The sequence below is a fragment of the Symphodus melops genome (assembly GCF_947650265.1).
Source record: "Symphodus melops genome assembly, chromosome: 19".
NCBI lineage: Eukaryota > Metazoa > Chordata > Actinopteri > Labriformes > Labridae > Symphodus > Symphodus melops.
In genome coordinates, this window is record NC_136709.1 from 12,566,228 (window position 1) to 12,585,307 (window position 19,080).

The 19,080-nt window shown below is 37.9% G+C and overlaps 1 protein-coding gene across 2 annotated transcripts; it reads left to right on the forward strand.

Annotated features, from left to right (window-relative positions):
* Positions 1 to 624: 624 nt before the first annotated feature.
* tpp1 (tripeptidyl peptidase I) lies at positions 625 to 7,778 on the forward strand (the record flags this gene model as incomplete). 2 transcript variants are annotated; one of them, XM_079369333.1, is made up of 13 exons in its annotated part: positions 625 to 714; positions 1,165 to 1,239; positions 1,713 to 1,852; positions 2,064 to 2,214; positions 2,656 to 2,777; positions 2,868 to 3,034; positions 3,645 to 3,843; positions 4,050 to 4,238; positions 4,821 to 4,893; positions 5,036 to 5,156; positions 5,236 to 5,397; positions 6,087 to 6,212; positions 6,569 to 7,778. In XM_079369333.1, 13 exons carry the CDS (start codon positions 704 to 706, stop codon positions 6,707 to 6,709), a joined length of 1,677 nt encoding a protein of 558 aa, XP_079225459.1. In that variant the 3' UTR covers positions 6,710 to 7,778. The 2 variants fall into 2 exon arrangements, with proteins under 2 accessions (XP_079225459.1, XP_079225458.1); XM_079369332.1 differs by lacking the exon at positions 625 to 714 and having other exon boundaries at positions 1,151 to 1,239.
* Between the last annotated feature and the right edge of the window lie 11,302 nt (positions 7,779 to 19,080).

A 19,080-nucleotide genomic window follows, 5' to 3' on the forward strand; every position in this document is an offset into this window, starting at 1 on the left:
ATGGTTTAGTTGTGTATAAATTCATTTGCATAGTATTGCTTATCTTAAGCATTAAATTGCTAGTACTTAATGCAAAATGAAATATTACAGTTTTCTCTCAAACCCATTTAGTCACGTAGATAAACCAAAGACTTGGTTGGACCACTAGATACTGGGAGTATCTCTGAGTCACAATGACAGACAAAGTCAATACGATATGATAATGATAAAAATGGATGCCCAAAATTCCTATAGGGAATTCAGCATTTTACATGCGTAACAGAAAAAGATGCACGCAGATATTAAAAAATATATACTACAAATACGGCATCCATATAATATAATTAAAAAAGGAGACATTTAACACTGAAGGTTTAGATTTTTCTGGTTTGTGTTTTACATTGACAATTTTATTTCTAGTCGATGCTGCACTCAGTATGTTAGGAACAAGACATGGTTTCACATGGTTAAGAAAATGACTATTCTCAGACATCACTTTTATAGAAGATAAGTATTATTTAAATTCATTGTTTTAGTATAAAAATTACTTGTTAAAGATTTTGCATAATTATAAATATTATTTTGACGTTTCAAAACATTTGATTCCGGCGGGGAAAAAAGGAAAAGCAAAGTCACGTGAAACCATGTCACGTGACCTCGATGTCTTTGCTCTAGATCAGCCTCAAACAACCGAGTTTAGTCAGCTGTAGGAGCCGAGGACACGATGAAAACACTGTGAGTTTTACTTTATAGTTTTATGTTTTTATACAGACAAAGGGGACTCAATGATGAAAGTAACTGCAGACCTGTTTTATTGAATCGCACCTGTTTGTTCTTTGTTTCTTCATGGTTGTTATGACCTAGATAGCTGTCAGCTAACATAACAGGTTAAAGTGCTGACATGAAGTCAAGCCCACTATAAATAACAAGTGTTGTTGTCATAAAAGTCAGGTTAGCAGACTGCTTTTGTGTCTATCTGCGTCTCAAGATATGCTCGAGATATTTGTCCTCGTACTAAGCTAAGTCACATTGAGACTTATTAGTTTTGTAACCATTAAACAACTCATTTAGTTAAGAAATGCTTTATAAGCATTTCCTGGTTACATTCATGTTGCTTTGAGAACCTTTGCGCTTGTAAAAATATAATTAATATAAATATTCTTCCCCTTTTATGTCATTCTGCAGGCTGACCTTCTCCCTCTGCTTGTTATTGTGCTCATTGGTGTGGAGTGGATATCTGGAATATGACCAAGATGTCCTGTGAGTAGATCCACTTTAAAAGTCCTTTCCTTAGATATTATTAAATCATGTCAGCACCTCTCTGCATTTAATTTTATTTTTAAATAAAGTCATGTCTTTTTTTGTGTGGCTTATTTAAGGAGAAATCTCATACATTGTCTTTCCTTCAAGGTGCCTGAGTGTAAGCAGTTCTGGAGTTGCTTTTTTAACTTTTTTTTTTATTTGATGTGTGGAGCTCTAGTTTGTCAAAAAAATAATTTTTATTTAGATTTGAACGTTATCATTCTGGACGAATAATTTGGGTTTCTCTGACTTTTGATGTGTGCTGTTCATCTGTGGCTGTTTCTGGTGAAGGGCAGGACAAACACTCAAACATTTATGTTATTAAGGGGTTGCTCCAAGGTGATCAAACTGCTAAAAACAAGGAACCAATCAGTGCATTGAAGTGTTTGCTTAAGTAAAGAGTTATTCAATAAGAGATGATAAATCCTCAGGATACCGGAGGACTGGACTCATGTTGGCCGGGTCGACCCCACGGAGGAGCTGGAGCTCACCTTTGCCCTGAAGCAGCAAAATGTTGATCTGCTGGAGAAAACACTCAGACTGGTTTCAGACCCTGACTCAGCACAATATGGTATGGCTTGATCTGGTATTTGCTGATTGTCATCAAGTAACCATGCTAATTTTGTATCACAAAAATCTTGTTACACAGGAATAATCTGTTTGTTTTTATTTTGTTTGTTCTCTTTCTTGTCCTTTGCATATCACAGTAATAAGAATTGACCTGCTCTGATTTGAAAGATTAAAAATCCACTTATTGACAATGTCTTGATTGTCCTCCACAGGTAAACACCTGACCCTGGAGGAAGTCTCCTCCCTTGTGCGTCCGTCTGAGCTGACCCTGAAGGTGGTGCGTCGTTGGCTGCAGAGTCATGGGATTACAAACTGCCTTACTGTTCACACTCAGGACTTTTTACAGTGCACCATGACTGCAGAGTAAGCATATCTATTCAGCAACTTTTGTTCTGATTACGCAACAGCTATTCTTGCTTACACTTGACACAGTTATGTCAAAAGAAAAAGGTCCTTTTTTTGTCTTCACTTTGCTGTGTTTGAACCACACAAAGACCATGCTCTAATCTTACAAGACTGTTCCTCTTTCTGTGGTTATTTGTGAAAATCAAATTGACTTTCAGCTACTCGGTTTGGAAACTCATGAATGTAGGTCAAGCTTATCAGATCTGGAAGAAAAGAACAACTCACCACGATGACTCCATTACCAATATTACTTGCAGATTGTCTTTAAACAGTGAATTACTTGGAGTTGAATCAGATTTGCATACCAGATATTTTTTCTTCAATTCTTGTACCAATTTGTATGCCAGTGGAAATGTAGACATTCATGTTGTGGTTGTATTTGTCGACTTGTGTCTTCAGGGTTGCAGAGACACTGCTCTCAGGTAGCAAGTTCCACCGTTACACCAGAGATGGCCAAACTGTAGTGAGGTCTTCAGCCCCATACTTTGTTCATGATGATGTTCACCAGCACCTGGACTTTGGTGAGAACCAATGTCTTAATCTGCATATATTAAATGGCGTCTGCACTGAGTTAGCTGGATTGAAATGTACTTTTGTATTTGCTCTTACAGTTGGAGGGCTTCATCGCCTCCCTCCTAAAGGCCAGGACCTCATCAGAGGAAGACGGTCTAAGGAAGGGCTGCACCTGGGAGTGACTCCTGCTGTCTTAAGGACGCGTTACAACATGACAGCAACTGATGTGGGGACAGCTCAGAACAACAGCCAGGCTGTGGCTCAGGTGTGACTATGTCCGAATCAGTTCATCATGAAACACGCAAGTGTTGCTGCTAAGGCTTGTGTACGTTAGCACAAACACTAATTCCTGGAGCCTGACTGATTATAGAGGATAAACATTCACACGTTATTCGTGTGGGAGGAGCTTTTCAGCTTGCATGAAACATTTTTGATTTAAAGATTTTTGTTTGGCCGTTTGCCTTCATTGCACAAGGCAGCTGCAGTAAGACAGGAAATACAGGAAGGTGAGGGTGACGTGAAGCAATGACAACAGACTGGAATCAAACCAAGGGGCCTCTGCAGCGAGGAATAAGCCACTACACATGGGGCGCATGCTCTACTTACTGAATTAGCCAGGACCAAAATGTAGTATAAGCTATATTATGCATAAAATATGCAAGGAACAGCAGAAATCTACTTCCTTTAATGGATACGTTTTTTTAAAAAGTGTAAAATTTGGTACACACTGTCAATTAATTCTAGCATAGACTGTCATCTAAGGGTGCTTCACAAACTGACACCGTTTTTAAATCAGTCATATCCAAAAACCATTAAAAAACATCAGTGTTTTCACCATGACTTTGTCACTCATAGCGAGCTGTTTTCTGTTGTAGTTTTTGGAGCAGTACTACAGCGCTGCAGACCTGTCAGAGTTCATGAGCATGTATGGCCGGAACTTCCAGCATCACTCCCAGGTGGACCGGGTTGTTGGCACGCAGGGAGCAGGGAAGGCTGGTCTGGAGGCCAGTTTGGATATCGAGTACATCATGAGCACAGGGGCAAACATCTCCACTTGGTTCTTCACTAATCCAGGTCTGTGTGCGAGAGTGAGCCGGCAGTAATGTCTTGTTTTCAATTTAAAAAAAAAAATATTGGTTACATTTTCTTATTTATCTGATCATAATTACATTGAGGCAAATTGTTTTTAGTTGAATAAATATAAGCCTATTAGGTGGTTAACAGCTTAGAAGTTCTTGCAATGGGTCATAACAAAAAAAGTTGCCAATTGTGTTCTTCAGGTCGCCATGAGTCCCAAGAGCCTTTCCTCCAGTGGATGATGTTGCTAAGCAACATGTCTCAGCTGCCATGGGTTCACACTGTCAGTTATGGAGACGATGAAGACAGCCTGTCTACTGCGTACATGATGCGTATTAATACAGAGTTTATGAAGGCGGGCGTCCGAGGAATCTCTCTGCTCTTTGCTTCTGGTCAGTGAGAACACAAACACCATCAATATTGTTTTTCGTTCAAACTGTCATCCATGTGTTCAAACACCTCATGTATGATATGGATCTAAATATAACAATAAGCTAACATTGAATGTTTTTGTCTGCATATTTGGACTGCTGTCTTTAGAAACATCTGCTCGTCAATGCAACATACAAGTCACATTTTTGTGTGACATTCAGTCACATGTCGTTACCTCTCCTAGTTCCTGTTTCACTATATAATCCAGTTTAAACCGGCCAGTACGTGAAAAAGTTCCTGTTTCCAGGAGAGTTCACGGCAAAAATGAATTCTTCATCAAAAGCAGAACTGTGAGCTGCATGTTTCTACAGCTTGCTCCTTTCTTGTTGTCAGAACACAATCTCACTCCGTACATAACCACTTTGCTATCCGCTCCCCGCAGAAAACTTGTATGAAGAATTCCCTTTTGGCCCGTAGCATTTTCAGTCATTTTCATCAGGGGTCACTGAGGGTTTTAAAGCTTGATTATCACCACGTGTATCATCTTTAGTCTGTTGTTTGATCTGCAGCCATTGCTGTCTGTGACCTTGCTCCATTTTCAGGTGACAGTGGTGCAGGCTGCAAACATTCGGGAGGGGGTCAAAACTCCTTCAGGCCAAGTTTCCCTGCTTCGAGGTAAATTAGACAACTTTATACAGCTCCAGCTTGCTGAAACTGACTGAAGTTTATCAATCCTTCTGACCCTCCTCATGAAGCACTTTAGCCTTTTTAAGCGTACAGAACATCTAATATTTGATGACCTGTTTCTTGTTCCCAGCCCTTTTGTTACCACAGTAGGAGGAACCTCATTTAAGAACCCGTTTAAGGTCACGTATGAGGTGACCGATTACATCAGTGGAGGAGGCTTCAGCAATGTCTTCAAGATGCCTGACTACCAGGTAACATAGCCAGACCATCCTCACCTTTAATGCTCGAGAAATACAGTTTGATTCATACTGTGTGCTTGTGTTTCCACAGGTCAGTGCAGTGGAGGCATATCTGAAGACTGTAGCAGCAACGCTCCCTCCTCAGTCGTACTATAATACCAGCGGCAGGGCCTACCCAGACCTGGCCGCCCTGTCTGATAACTACTGGGTGGTCTTCAACAGAATACCAACCCCGTGGGTGTCCGGGACCTCGGTAAAATATTTCTAAATTCATTATCAAACAGTAAGGTTAAAAAAAAATAAAAAATTTGATAGTCAATTCTAGTCAAGTAAAATGTGTTTTAGCGAGTACTACTTTACTATAATATTCTGAAAATACCAAGTTGTGCACAATGAAATGTGAACATAAACAAGACTCAAAATATGTTTTTTGAATGTTTTTTTCCCCTGGGGTAACTAATAAGTGTTGTCTCCGCTGGTGCTCACAGGTCTTTATTTAAAATAAGCAGTAGCAAAACAGGTTCTTATAGATAAATCATTTATTTAAATAGTTAAACAAGCATGTAATTCAGCTTTAATTGAATCGAGTTGTGAGTTTAACTTTTTTTCTTTAATTCCTGCAATCTGTAGTTTTTTAAAAATATTTCCTTTATAAACTAGATAATTAGTTAAAATTAAAAAGAGCATTCCCTTAAGACTCCAAAATCCAGAGAGCAGGATCTTCATTCCATGAGTTTTAATTGAATCTTAGGTCCATTACATTTTGGGGGGGTAAATTACTCTCTCCAAAAAAGGCGATCTTATGTAGAATCAACGGCAGTTCAGCGGTCTTCTCTGTGTCACAGTTTCACTGTCAAAACACTGTTACTGATATGTGTGTATACTCTGTTTTAATTGCTCAGTGTTTTAAAGCTTCATCATATCTCTGATCTCCCCCTCCAGGCGTCCACCCCTGTGGTTGGAGGGATGCTGTCTCTCATCAATGATCAGCGGCTGCTAAAGGGTCTGCCGGCTCTGGGCTTCCTCAACCCTCGTCTCTACAAACTCCGAGGACAGGCCATGTTTGACGTAAGTCAAGTTATTGTCGAAAGTCTCGTCTTTGGATTCAGTGTTGTCATTTGACCTGGGTTTCAGCTTTTTTTGGGGAGAATTTTGTGATTTCTTTTTTAACATAACTGTAAGTTCCTGTTTGTGGACAGACATGCATGCTGAAACATAATGAATTCATCACCTTTGCTAGTGTCAAAAAGAATTACAAATATATGCATTTTAAAATTTGACAACAAACTCATATTTGAGAATCCATATTTCTTCTGAAGGCATCTGCAGTTTAGTCACCTGTTGTGTGAACTGTTTTGGTGTCTATGCTCCTCAAGTTCTCAGCTCTATTTCCTAACTGCTGCAGCTTGCCTCCTTGTCTCCAGGTGACTGAAGGCTGCCACCTGGGCTGTCTGGACGAAACAGTTCAGGGCAAAGGTTTCTGTGCTTCACCGTCGTGGGACCCTGTCACAGGTTGGGGGACACCAAACTACCCTGAACTACTGGCTGTCCTGTTAGCTGAGTAAAAACTTTAAAGTTAAACCATCAGTACAGGGTCTGCTCTCCGAACAAGTACTACACACACTTCGACAAACTCATCACCCGAAGTCTGACACCAAAGGCACGGCTATGAACCAGAGGGAAAACTATGCCTACACTTCATGATTCATGCTAAAGCCATTTTAGAATATTTTGTCACATCACGCCCTTTTATCTAAGGACATTTTTATCAGAATTCTTTATCTGTTCCCCCTCCCCCCCATATCTTTTAAGGCTTTAAACTGTTTCCTTAAATACTTTTAGGTCAGGGATAGTGCTGCTTTGGGATTTTTTAAATGATACAGCAGCTGCATATTTCTGCTGTTCACTGCATTTTAACTGACCCACATTTCTTAAAGCTGCAGGCAGAGTGATGTTACCGGTAATGTTCGCCTTAAATTCATTCCTCTTAATACACGGCAATGACAAGTTATGGGTAGACTGAAATTTGCTTCACATTAAGAAAGTGAACTTAAAAAGCTATGCATAATGAACATAAACCTACTCAAATACACACACGAATCGCCTCGTAGATAGTACTATTTGAATATTCTTTTTTATGAAAACTGCCTAATAGGTTATATTTCAGTGACAAAAAAAAATCTATAAACTGTATGCAAGAATTCACCAGATCAATGCATTTAAATGAGTACAAATAATAAGTAAGACTTTAATGGCCCAATGTGTCATATTGTCTTGTTTGCAAAATGACTCTGCAGGGAGCCAGATTCAAGATATCATTTAATATAATGAAACATTGCTGCACGCCTTTCTAAAAGTCACCGATGTATTTTTGATAAGGGAGAAACAGAGGGTGTCGTTTAAGATCAACAGGAGTTTTTTTTTTCTTAAATTGATTTTACTTTGGTTTGTTGCTGTTTTTTCTGCGGCTATGAACTAACCAAATGCACTGAAATATGTGGGTTTAAAGTGATTCAGCATTTCTACCTACGAGCATAGTTGCACATGTTTTCATCTTTTCTCCATGTAAATCCTCAAATCATATGTATGTACATTTGATTGTGAATGTTATTATTAAAGCTGGTGAGAAATGTATCCACATTGCTGCAGCAGTAAATGATCATTAAAGATGTCTGCTAGGCGTTGATTTGGGTTTTGGTTGATGGGTTTTCTGATGGAGCACACAAAATATATGATTAGTTAAATGAGATCAGATTATTTTAATTTCTGCTGTGAGCATTTAGACAAACAAATTAAAAACACTACTCCAAACTGTCCAGCAGATGTCTCCCTACACCTCTTATACACGTTAACATACATCATTTAGAAACAATTACACAGTGAAAAGAATTAAGCCAATCACTTGACTCAACTATATATCAGCAACATATCTGAAACACTGAAGGAGACTCTAATACCACACTGACTGAAAATATTTTATTGGTCGAGTTTGTCCTCTATTGAACCCGCCTGAAAATATAACATAACCATACAATGAATGATAAAATCTATAGAATCTAAGAGATTCAGAGCCTGGACATTTGCTCACCTGGACTTTACTTGGTGCTGTTTGCTGATCCTTCAGGATTATCAGAGTCAATTTTATTTCAAGATTTATGAGAATATCCAACACACATTTTGACTCTCTGTCTTTGTGCCTGTAACTCAAGTAAAACAGAGGCAAAAGTTTAGTGTTCATATTACGTCAGCTATAAAGGCCATTTTAAAGTTGCTTAGTTAAAGTTTTGTCCAAAAGAGAACGTTTAGAGTAAAGTCACTCATCCAACTGGAAAAGATTTCCTCCCTGAAGATGACATCACTCACTCCGAACTCCGAACATTCGACACACTCTTTATTGTTGAGAATACTTTTAAAAACTGACACATTAACATGAAACCACCATTGTGATCTTTTTTTTTTTTTTCAGCTTCATTTTGGTGTGACATTCATGTTGTATTATAAAAAGTTTATAAAAAATCTCAGAAATGCTCAGTCATCTTATTTGTTAACAATTATTTAAAGAAATTTAATGGGAACTTCTTGGAAAGTTGAAGCCTAAAACCTTGAAACGTTGAAGCCCAACCTTTTTGTGGAAGTATTTGGTGACTCTGATGCCCTGTTAAATATTCTTCTAGTACAACTCAATTCATCACCCTTGACTGCAATACGTTTATACTATTTATTGTTCAAGGCATGTTTAATCTGATATCTTTGGTTTAGTATTTGGTCTACTTATTTGATAACTGTCATCATTAAACTATCAACTTGATTGGCTCAGTTATTTTAATCACTTTCTCCATTCAGTGATATTGGAATTAACTGAAATATATTTTTTTCAGTTTAACACCAGTATCTTTGAAAGTATAGTTGAAAATTAGCGATAGTTTTGCAAGTTGGCAGGCCTAGAGTATCAATGTTGAAGTTTGTGGAGAAATGTAAACATATCAAGTGTTTCCTAATTATTCTTTGACCCTCAAAGTTTAATTGCAGCTTTTAATTATAACAGAAAATAGAAATAATGTTGTTCATGATGATCAGCTGAGCATGTCTTTGTGTTAAAGCCATTTAATGCTCTGCACACCGCCTCTGCTGAGTGTGCTGTGCAATACCAGGAAGTATGGATCGTGCAAAACTGTAAGTGTTATTTTGAGTACTTGTGAGCGTGCAAGTCTTTTCTTTGCGCTCTTGGGTTTAAGACAGGCTTATAGTTAACCCACATTGTTTCCCATTTCCTGTTCTTTCCCAAGATAATCAGGCCCCTTAGTGAGCCACAGTCTATTTTTTGTGAGAGTCCTTGGCCTACTTTGTCCCTCTTCACCTCCACGTTGGACTCCCTATCTATTTTAGATACAGGGAGATGTCTGGAGAGCTCAATTAATAGGGCTCATTGTCAAAATGAGGCTCTGTTAAACTATAAATACAGGCCTTTAGTACAAAGTGACATTGACACATTTTCATCTTGAAATACTTCACAATCTGGTTCAAGAATTGGTAGCTGCAGGAGGGTCCCTCCAGCTGTTTACGATCTGCTTTAAACACATCATGGTTAATATTAGTTGAGAGCTGACACAACTAAACGCTTTAATAATAAAACTTAGTGAGTGTGAAGCTAATTATACTTAAATCTTTGAAAGCTATATTCCATGATGTACACTAAAAACACCTGCCATCCATCTAAACCATCCACATAGAGGATAACCTTTTGAATATAATGTTATGGCTTATCGCGACAATTAGTTTTAAATTGTTTATTATTATGGATTTGGCCGTTAGCATTTCATACTAATAAATAGATACATTCTTCCAGCATCTCTCAGGTTTTTGAAATTCCCTAATATAACTTTATTTTTCTGATGATGGTGCCCGATGATTCCTAGGTAGACAGTCAGAATCTATTTTGTGTGCCCGAGGAACCAAATGTCTTTCAATTAATCTAATATTTAACTTAGGACATTTACACAAAGCTTAAATGTCTGAAATCCATCAAATAATTGTTGACAGATAGCCAACATGGGGGACGGATAATCGGACCAACATGGCAACCAACAGAGCTACACTGCTAGCATAGCCAGCATCATTCGTTACTTCGGTTTACTGGACTTTACTTGTGTTGAAAATGGTGTTGCATTTGGTCAAGGGCTTAAAGTTAATGTTTTATGGTTTGGATTTGACTTCAGCCATGACTCAGCAATATTTGAGGCTAACTTTGTGACTTTCAGGACAAAAACATTGCCCCATCTGCAAAAGTGCTTCCTCAGCAGGACCTGTGGAGATTGGCTAGATCCATTCCCACCACACAAGGTGAAAGCGTCAGCCAAGATTCTGCTCTGTAATAACTGGCAGCGAAGCAGGAAACACGCCACCAGGTAGAGTGTCCATCATACTGACTGGTCCACATGGCTCTTCCATCTCCTGTAGTTTGAGCTTTTTATCAATGTCTCTTTTTGTTGCCTGACGCTGTATGATCAAGGAATTGTTTTTTTTTATTCTTTCCCTTCATAGAGGGGGAAAAGATGTGTGCTGTCTTTATAAAGTATTAGTTTTGACAGAAACTTTGTGAATGTGTCAATTCCACTTCAGCTTGATGAAGCATAACCAGGGGAGCGAATTTTGTCTTTGGCAGCTATTCCTATTGAACAGGAAGTCATGTCTTAAAACGTTATAATCCTATTTTGGCATTCCCAGGTCAAAGGTGAGGTTTGTGTGGGAAATGGTTTGCACTGCTGTCAAGAAGCACAAACTGTAAAAAGTGTCATTTGACAAATGACAAAACATGTTTCTCAAAGGTGTATTTCTATAGATAGAACTGAACAAACAGTAAAGTATTGGAAGGCAGACAGAGCTGGTTGTTTTTCAAATTCAGATATTGATTCCAGGCCTATTTAATTCGACGATATAGATACATTTTATTTCAGTTAATTAATTTAAAAAAACGTTTTGAGTGCAATGTATTTATATTTCAACATTTAAAACTCCCTTCTGTAGATTTTCCATCGTTTCTTTGGTTGACGTTTTCAACCACAGTGCAATCTGACACATGAGCTTGGAAACCGTTTTCCTCTGTCTGGTTATGTAATTGTTGTTTTTAGAACAGTTGTTTGCATACTCTTCCAGACTGAATGGCCCTCAACTTTGGAAATGCCAAGGGAAATACCAGAGGTAGTGTGCATGGAGCTTCATGTTTAAAACATTTCACAAACTCTGTGTCCCTCTTTTTCCACAACAGACAAATTCATTTTGAGAGCCTGATTGACCAAATATTGTCTATTTCTCATGATCCTCTTCTTTTGACAGGACAGTCTGCTGTTAGAAACATGACGAACATTGCTTCTTTATGATTTATGTTAACCCCTCCATTACACATCTTAACTCCAAACTAACTCCATGTGAATAGTTGTTTCAGAGACAGAAAAGAGTTCAGAGGATGTGTACGAACGTGAAAAAAAACAACCCAGCTTTTGTGCATTTGTTTACATGTTCAGTTCGAATGCCATCTCCCATGTTGTATCGTAGCAACGACCAGCTGAATGAAACTGAGGCTGAGTGGATGACAAGAGTCTGGGGAAAACAAGTGTCACATCTGCTGCCCCCACACGCCCACCCTCCTCTAGTGTCTCCCACACATCCACCCGCGTCATCAAGACACAAAACTAACACTTATGACTCACGACAGGAACAGCACTACATGAGCAGCTTTAGCGCCATTGAATTCATTCTGTTGTTTCTATTTTTGGGCCTTTGTAGTGCTTCTGCTATATTAGTGGGTTTGCCCTCTGAGCTTGATTGCTTTGTGATGCAAAGTAAATTGCGTCCATAAGTGCATCTGTTGACGACACTTAAGTGTGCTGTAGCACTGCCTCTCACTGTAACACTGTGGTGAGTCTGTTGCTCTCTTTTAAGTGTTGTGTTGAAGGTCAACATGTTCCCTGGGAAGAAGAATAAAGTAGAAATTAATTTATCAGATGTGAAAAAGGAAAGCAACTTTTTTAAATAGGACAATAGTTTTGATTTTGTGCTGAATTAATCTTAAACCACAATGTACCTTAAAAAGGATAGTATTATTTTTTTAACCACTCAGTTACCAAATTGCCTGGAGCTACATGCGATCTAACGAGACCTAACATGACAGCTATCCACAGAAACAGCTAGCCTGACTCAATCCAAAATTTAAAAAAATCCCTGAACAGCTCCTCCAAAATGTTCTGGTTTTTACTACTTGTACTACATATATTAGTTGTTTGAAAACATAAGTAGGCGATGAAAACATTTCAAACATCATGGTTTTAGCAAGTATTTTCTTAAAGATGTTCTTTAGGCGTAAAGCTAAAATGTCATGTTTGATTTCCCTAGCAAGACAATGGCTAACATTAGCCTTCAACAACTTCCTAGCTTACATTACAGTTGGTAGTGATGCATCGCATGGCATGGTGCAAAAGGAGTTAACACTACTGTAATATTCTGTAGCCATCGTAGACTGAATTAACAGAGTATAAAGCTCAACAATGGTTGCCACATTGGAAAGGCCATCTCAAATGAATTTTCCACCATCTTGCCACAGTCAAAGAGGAGAGGCTTATGCTGCCTATTAGCTTCCTATGAGCAGCTACAACAGCAACCACTTGTTTACTCTTTGCCTAAACATAACCAAAGTGGTGACTGTATTTATTGAAACAAACAAAAAAAAGACAACACAGTGCAAACCAATAAAGACACAAGCTGTTCAGCCGAAATTGTTTTTTTTTGTACCAAACTGTAACATTTTAAAGTGGATGTTGGGGCTTTTGTAATAGGTCTCAATGTGGACACTTGAGGAACTGCAGTTTTTTCCACTTCTGCAATGGCTTCATTTTTCAGTACCAGAGGTTGCAGCTTAGTTACAACACTCTTGTAATCAATCAAATACCTCTTTTAGCTAAGTCTGATAGTTTAAGCAGTTGAAGCACAGCTTTTCTTATTACGAACCTTACCATGATGTCACAAAAAAGGCTGCCATCTGGGTATATGTGGCATTTGCCAGGCTAACCTGGCATAGTCCTACAAAGAAGTAATAAATAGAAATAAAAGGTAGACAGGGCATTATGGTGAGAAAGGATTACAGATAATGCTGATTGGATTGTTAGATCCTCACAGCACCTAGATATCTGTGGTGAGTTTATAGCCATCATTTTACATTATTAATTGGGGCAAGTCATCATCATGGCCCTATTTTGGCCTGCCAGCTTCCCATTTGTGACTGACTTTTATTTGCTACCTTAGAGGAAAAATATCTCTAAATACTCTTCCAAATTGAGTGAAGGTATTTAGCACAAGATTTGGTGAATTGTGGCCAAAGGTTTATACTTGTTAAAAAAATTCACTTAAGGATTGCCTATTGCAGAGACAGTGTGTATTTTTCACACACTTCCTCACTCTCTTTGACCTAATCTCAGTGCATCTTTTTAAAAATTAATAAGCGCCTGATTGTGAGTACCAGATGGTACCCCAGTATTGTTTCCTATGAGGCAGATATATATAAATAACGCTGTTTCTGTTGGAAAATTTAATGACACAAGCCAAGGTGCTGTCCAAGAACTGTAAACCTATTTGTAGTAAATAATATATTTATTCAAAGCAACTAGATTTTGTTGTACGATTTTTAAATTACTGGTCACCTCGCCTTACCACAGGAGCGCTATGATTAGTTTTGTGCTGCTGTTGTTCGCAGATAATATGAAAAAATCCTCTCGGGAACTGTTTTCTAAAATTATGCTGATAAAGCTAACAACCTTTCTACAATTAGCGTAATCAGGTATTTTTTGTACAATTTTTCACCAATTTTCTTATTATGACAAAGACATTCCAGATCCTTTGTGAAGCTTTCATTTCTCATTTGTCATTTGAGAAGGCTATATGATACTCAATGGATAATTTCCCTTTTAAGACATCGGTCATGTATTTCACTGCTACTGCTTGCAAATTGCAGCTCTCATGAATAATACTGATGAATAATCAGTAATGTTCTCAAATATGTGACAAGTATCTCCAGAATTGTGTAAATACTCACAGATTAGATAGAAAAGAAAAGGGGAGACTGCTAAGTACCCCCCCTTTAACACAGGAAGTCTCATAGGACCCAACCAAGCCTGTGTGGCTATGTTTACCGGGATTAACAGCACTGTTGGAAGTCACCTTTTTTTTTTTAAGATTTGTTTTGGGGCTTTATGGGCCTTTATTGAAAAGACAGGACAGATTGTCTTTAATATTCTTATCTCCTATTTTTTGGTTTTCTTGTGTAAACAAATCTAATTTATAAACTAACCACAGAATTAACTCACACATAGACTTCCATTAAAGTTCCAACACATTTTATTTCTTCATTGCAGTAAACACAGGCAGCATCCTAGACTGCTAAAATACTCATGCATCAAACTTGTCTTAATCTCAAGCTTCTGTAGTCAGGTTTAGTAAGAACAGTAAAGGTTAAAGAAAGTATGAGGTGAAAACCACAGGATTAATTGGGAGCAGACAAAGGAAATATCTATTTATATAACAGCACTGACGCTGCCCTTATTTTATATCAAGCTGTATTTGTTGTCTTTTTTGAAATTTGTAGTATACCCTCAGTTGGAACCAAGCTTGTGGATTTGGCAATTAGGATTAAATCTTCTTCAAAATTTGAAAATGTCACTTGGATTTTTAGAAGACACAAATGTAAGAACAACTACAACAACTACAATGTAAGAAAGCCAATGTAAATTATATTATTGTCTGGGAGGTTTTGGTGGCTTGTTGACAAAAATTGTTTTGCAGTATGACCTTAAAATCTGTAAAGCCAATTTTTGGTTTTACTCACTATATTTGACACCAAATGTATTTAAACATGTTAGAAATTTTAAACATAAAAAATGTAAAATGTTATGTAAAATATATTACCATAAAAAATGCAAATCATCCCAGTAAAGATGTAGTATTAAAAAAAAACCCAACCACCTTTGTAGTCGTAATAGTATGTCAAACCTGCCTCTTATTTCCTCTGACAGGGATGTGACGTGAAGATCAGCTGCTGATATATGCTGTTTTTAGCCTGGCTGTGCCATTTGCAGAGGCTTGCACACAGAGACATAGAAATGCCCAGCTGGAGACCAGTTGCATGGTCACAGGGGGTTGACAGTGACTCACAGGTTCAAATACAGAGGTGAAAAAAAGAGGCTCCATGCTCAACAGCAGCACTCTTACTTTAATCAAAGTCCAGAAAGAAAAGCTGACAGAATGTACATCTCAGTTTTACACCTTTTTAAGTGTGAGATACTGAGAGGTGCTGAACACTTATGAATCAGACGACACACAGACACCCCAGCCTTACAAAGATGGCCATAATAATTTTGACATTTACGGTGCAACAAGTATCGACTCATCCTCAGTGAGTTTGATAAGAAAATCGATACCACTCTCATTAAGGAAAAATAAGATAATACTTTACTTCTCTTTTGAAGGGAAATTTGGGAGTTACGAAATAAAAATCCAAATAGAATAGATCAAATAAACACAAATAAAATAGGAAGTACCAAAGAATGTCTTTCCGTCACGAGTGGATTGCCAGGAACCAAACAGAGTCCTTTGGAAATGTTTAACATTAACTTAATACTAACCTGCTTTTGTAATCAGCAAGCTTAAGAGCTGATAACAGTTCACTTTGGAAAGATTCAGGCGGACAAAATGGTTTGAATTTATATATTCAGAGTACAAATATGTCAAGTAAAGGATGTGTTGTCATAGCCTGGTCAATCTTTATGTCTATCTTGCCTTATTTTGGACAGAGATGAGGACATAAAACAGGGGCATTGGGAGGATTAGATCATTCAGCAAAGATCTCAAATCAATGTGTCGGGCTTTGACAGTTTAATCATAATTGATCATGGTCGGTTTCATTATACTTTGTAGATTGAGAAAGTTAAATATTAAATTTATGAAAGGGAAATCTCTCCCTCTCTTCTTTTCTCTACCTCTCTCTCTCTCGCTCTCGCTCTCGCTCTCTCTCTCTCTCTCTCTCTCTCTCTCTCTCGCTCTCTCTCTCTCTCTCTCTCTCTCTCTCTCTCTCTCTCTCTCTCTCACACACACACACACACACACACACACACACACACATTCTCCTGTCTCTCATTACTTTGCCGTGAACCTGCAGAGACTATTCCTGGGATGGCTCATAATAAGGTGGACTAATTAGCCTTGGTTCTAAGGGAATCAATTTGCCCATTACTGTAACACATGCAGGGACATATCTGTAGGTGTGTATGTGTGTATAATGTCAGGTTTGGTCACTGATAATTGCCAACATTATCATTTTCTTCTTTGAGCCGAAGAAAAAGAAAATAGATTTATTCTTCACCTTTTTCGATGAAAAGTGTCAAAAGGCCACTTAAATCACTTATTATCATTATTTTCTCTTGATATGTGCTTTCATTTGCTAGTTTTTCAGTTTTTAGTTTTCAGACCTCCTCAGATTAGAGCATTTTTAATACCTAAAAATATTCATGAAAACTACAGAACTGCTGCAGTGTTAAATAAGAAAGCTTTAATGTTGAAAGGCTCCACTGATACAATGATAATAATCTCTTCTTCCAAACCAAAAGTCACCTCCTTACCCATTTTCCACTATGTTGTTAAAAGTCATTGCTATTTATTGAGGAAAGAGCAATCATGGGCAAAGTGGATGAATTCTTAATTACCGTATGTTTTATCTGTCAGCCCTTTACTTCTGTCCTCAAAGTGTTTAAGCTGATGACATGATACCAAACTGATTGTGTCTTCCTGGCACCATGCAAACACCATGTGTGCATAAGCAAAAAACTAGACTCCAGAAATAGCCCAATGACATGTTGAGTCTCCCGGCGTATCCAAAGACCCACTTAATATAGGAAAAATGTTGAGTTTGGCACATGCAAGTGTGACAAAGCTCAAGAGAAGATTTCAAAACCTTGTGGCGCTTGAGACACAACGAGCAGAAATGGCAGAAAAAGGAAATCTTTACAAACCAAACGTTGAGATCCATTTATTATAGCTCAACCTTGTGCTTCATTTCACAGAAATCAATGATTTAACAACAGACTCTGTACTCTAAGCCACAATCATAAATTATACAGCTTATACTGTTTTTATCTAATTATTTGGGAGATGACAGGAATATTTAAAACTCCATTTCTACCAAATGCTCTGCTTTGGTTCAGAACCGTTTGGTATGGTAAACTCGGTTCTACAGCCAACCGTCACTTTTCTTGGCTACCCAGATAGCGATAGCTAAGTCAGCTACACAATAAAGTGGAATCATTGCAGTCCGCCACTAAATTGAATGAAAAAGAAGGATGTGACTCAGTAAACAAATCGCAACAATGGAGGATGACCAAAGGAGGAATGCACCTTCAAGGTGGTCCTTGGGGACATCAGTGTCAAAAACAGACTTGAACTGACTGTCTTAAAATACTTAAACCTTATGCCTGGCACCCAGACAGAAGGATACCAAAAAGTAGGACGGTACGCATTGTTTTCAGTACCATTCTCAACTTTTGACAGTGGAAACGCCAATGAATATGTAGTTATTGTTGTTGAAAAGGTGGCTATACTCACTTCATTTTCATTTAGTCTCCCCAACAACATTTCAGACAGCTTGAGATCTTTGTTATTTATGAAGTCAGAAATAAGCTGCATTAACATTTTTTGAAAATCACACATAAATGTGTGAAATCATTACATATTCAGTGATGAAGGCACTCAAACAGATAACAACCTTTTACAACTCTGTAGAAGCAACCTGCAGACAGATATAGGGCACATAAACTTGAGAAAAAATTCACACAAAAACATACACATTTCAACACATCCAGAAATACACACACTCAAAGTGACAAAGTGATGGTTATTGAAGGAAACAATGCAATTTAATTTTGTTTATTTATGTCATGACATTTGTATATTGTTGATCATCAACTTTAGCTTATATATTTAACAACAAAAAACAGATCTGTGTGATTGTTCTGCTCTAGCCATCAGGCCAGATATTTGAAGCATCATTTACGACTATAAAACAAATCAGCAGGGAGCGATGATTCATTTACAGGGAATAAGTGAACGGGAACAGCGCAGCTTATGAAAACAAAATTGTTTCTGGAAAGTTTGACCATAAGCTTCCAAATGTGAATATCTGCTGGTGGAACATATGAAAGTCTGTTCATCAAATCCGTTTTTATAGGCTATCTCATCCAGTGGCAGGATAGTATGGAGTGAGCATGCTCTCAAAAAGATGTGCTCATGATTCTAACTGTTCGTAACGTTAATCATTTGTATGTGAATAAAATAGTTGTGCACACAATTTTGCTTTCATATACGTGGATCTGTAAAATTATTGGGGTTAGGATTGTTTTTAAGTGTGTATGAATCAGAACATGAGTTCAAGTTTGTGAGTACGAGTAGAAAAGTGTTGAAATGAGGTCTTGTACGTCACAGACAGGTGACCTACACAGGCTCCAAGCGCGCTTGCACTAAAGCCAAGGATGACTGACGGCAGTGGACCGGGTGGAGCTGCCAGAAAGTCTGGTGACACCTCTTTACGTCAGCTTGCAGCCTGTAAGCTTTGATAAAGACCTGACAGAGCTTGAAAGTCTTTAGCGTTATGCCTGCACATAACTCAATGTAAAACCATAATTTTCACAAAACAATTGAACTGTTCCTAAGAGCATGAATGTCATAAAAAGTCACTACTTGTCCTTTGTGATTTTAACAGCAGGTGGACAACAGATGCTGAATAGCGGCAAGAACTATGGGAACTTTTTTTCCCCCTAGAGGTTAAGATCACCCTAATCTCTATTTTTGGTTGTTTATTTAATCCTAATTTTGTAGATGACAAGGATTTTTTTAGCAACCTGTT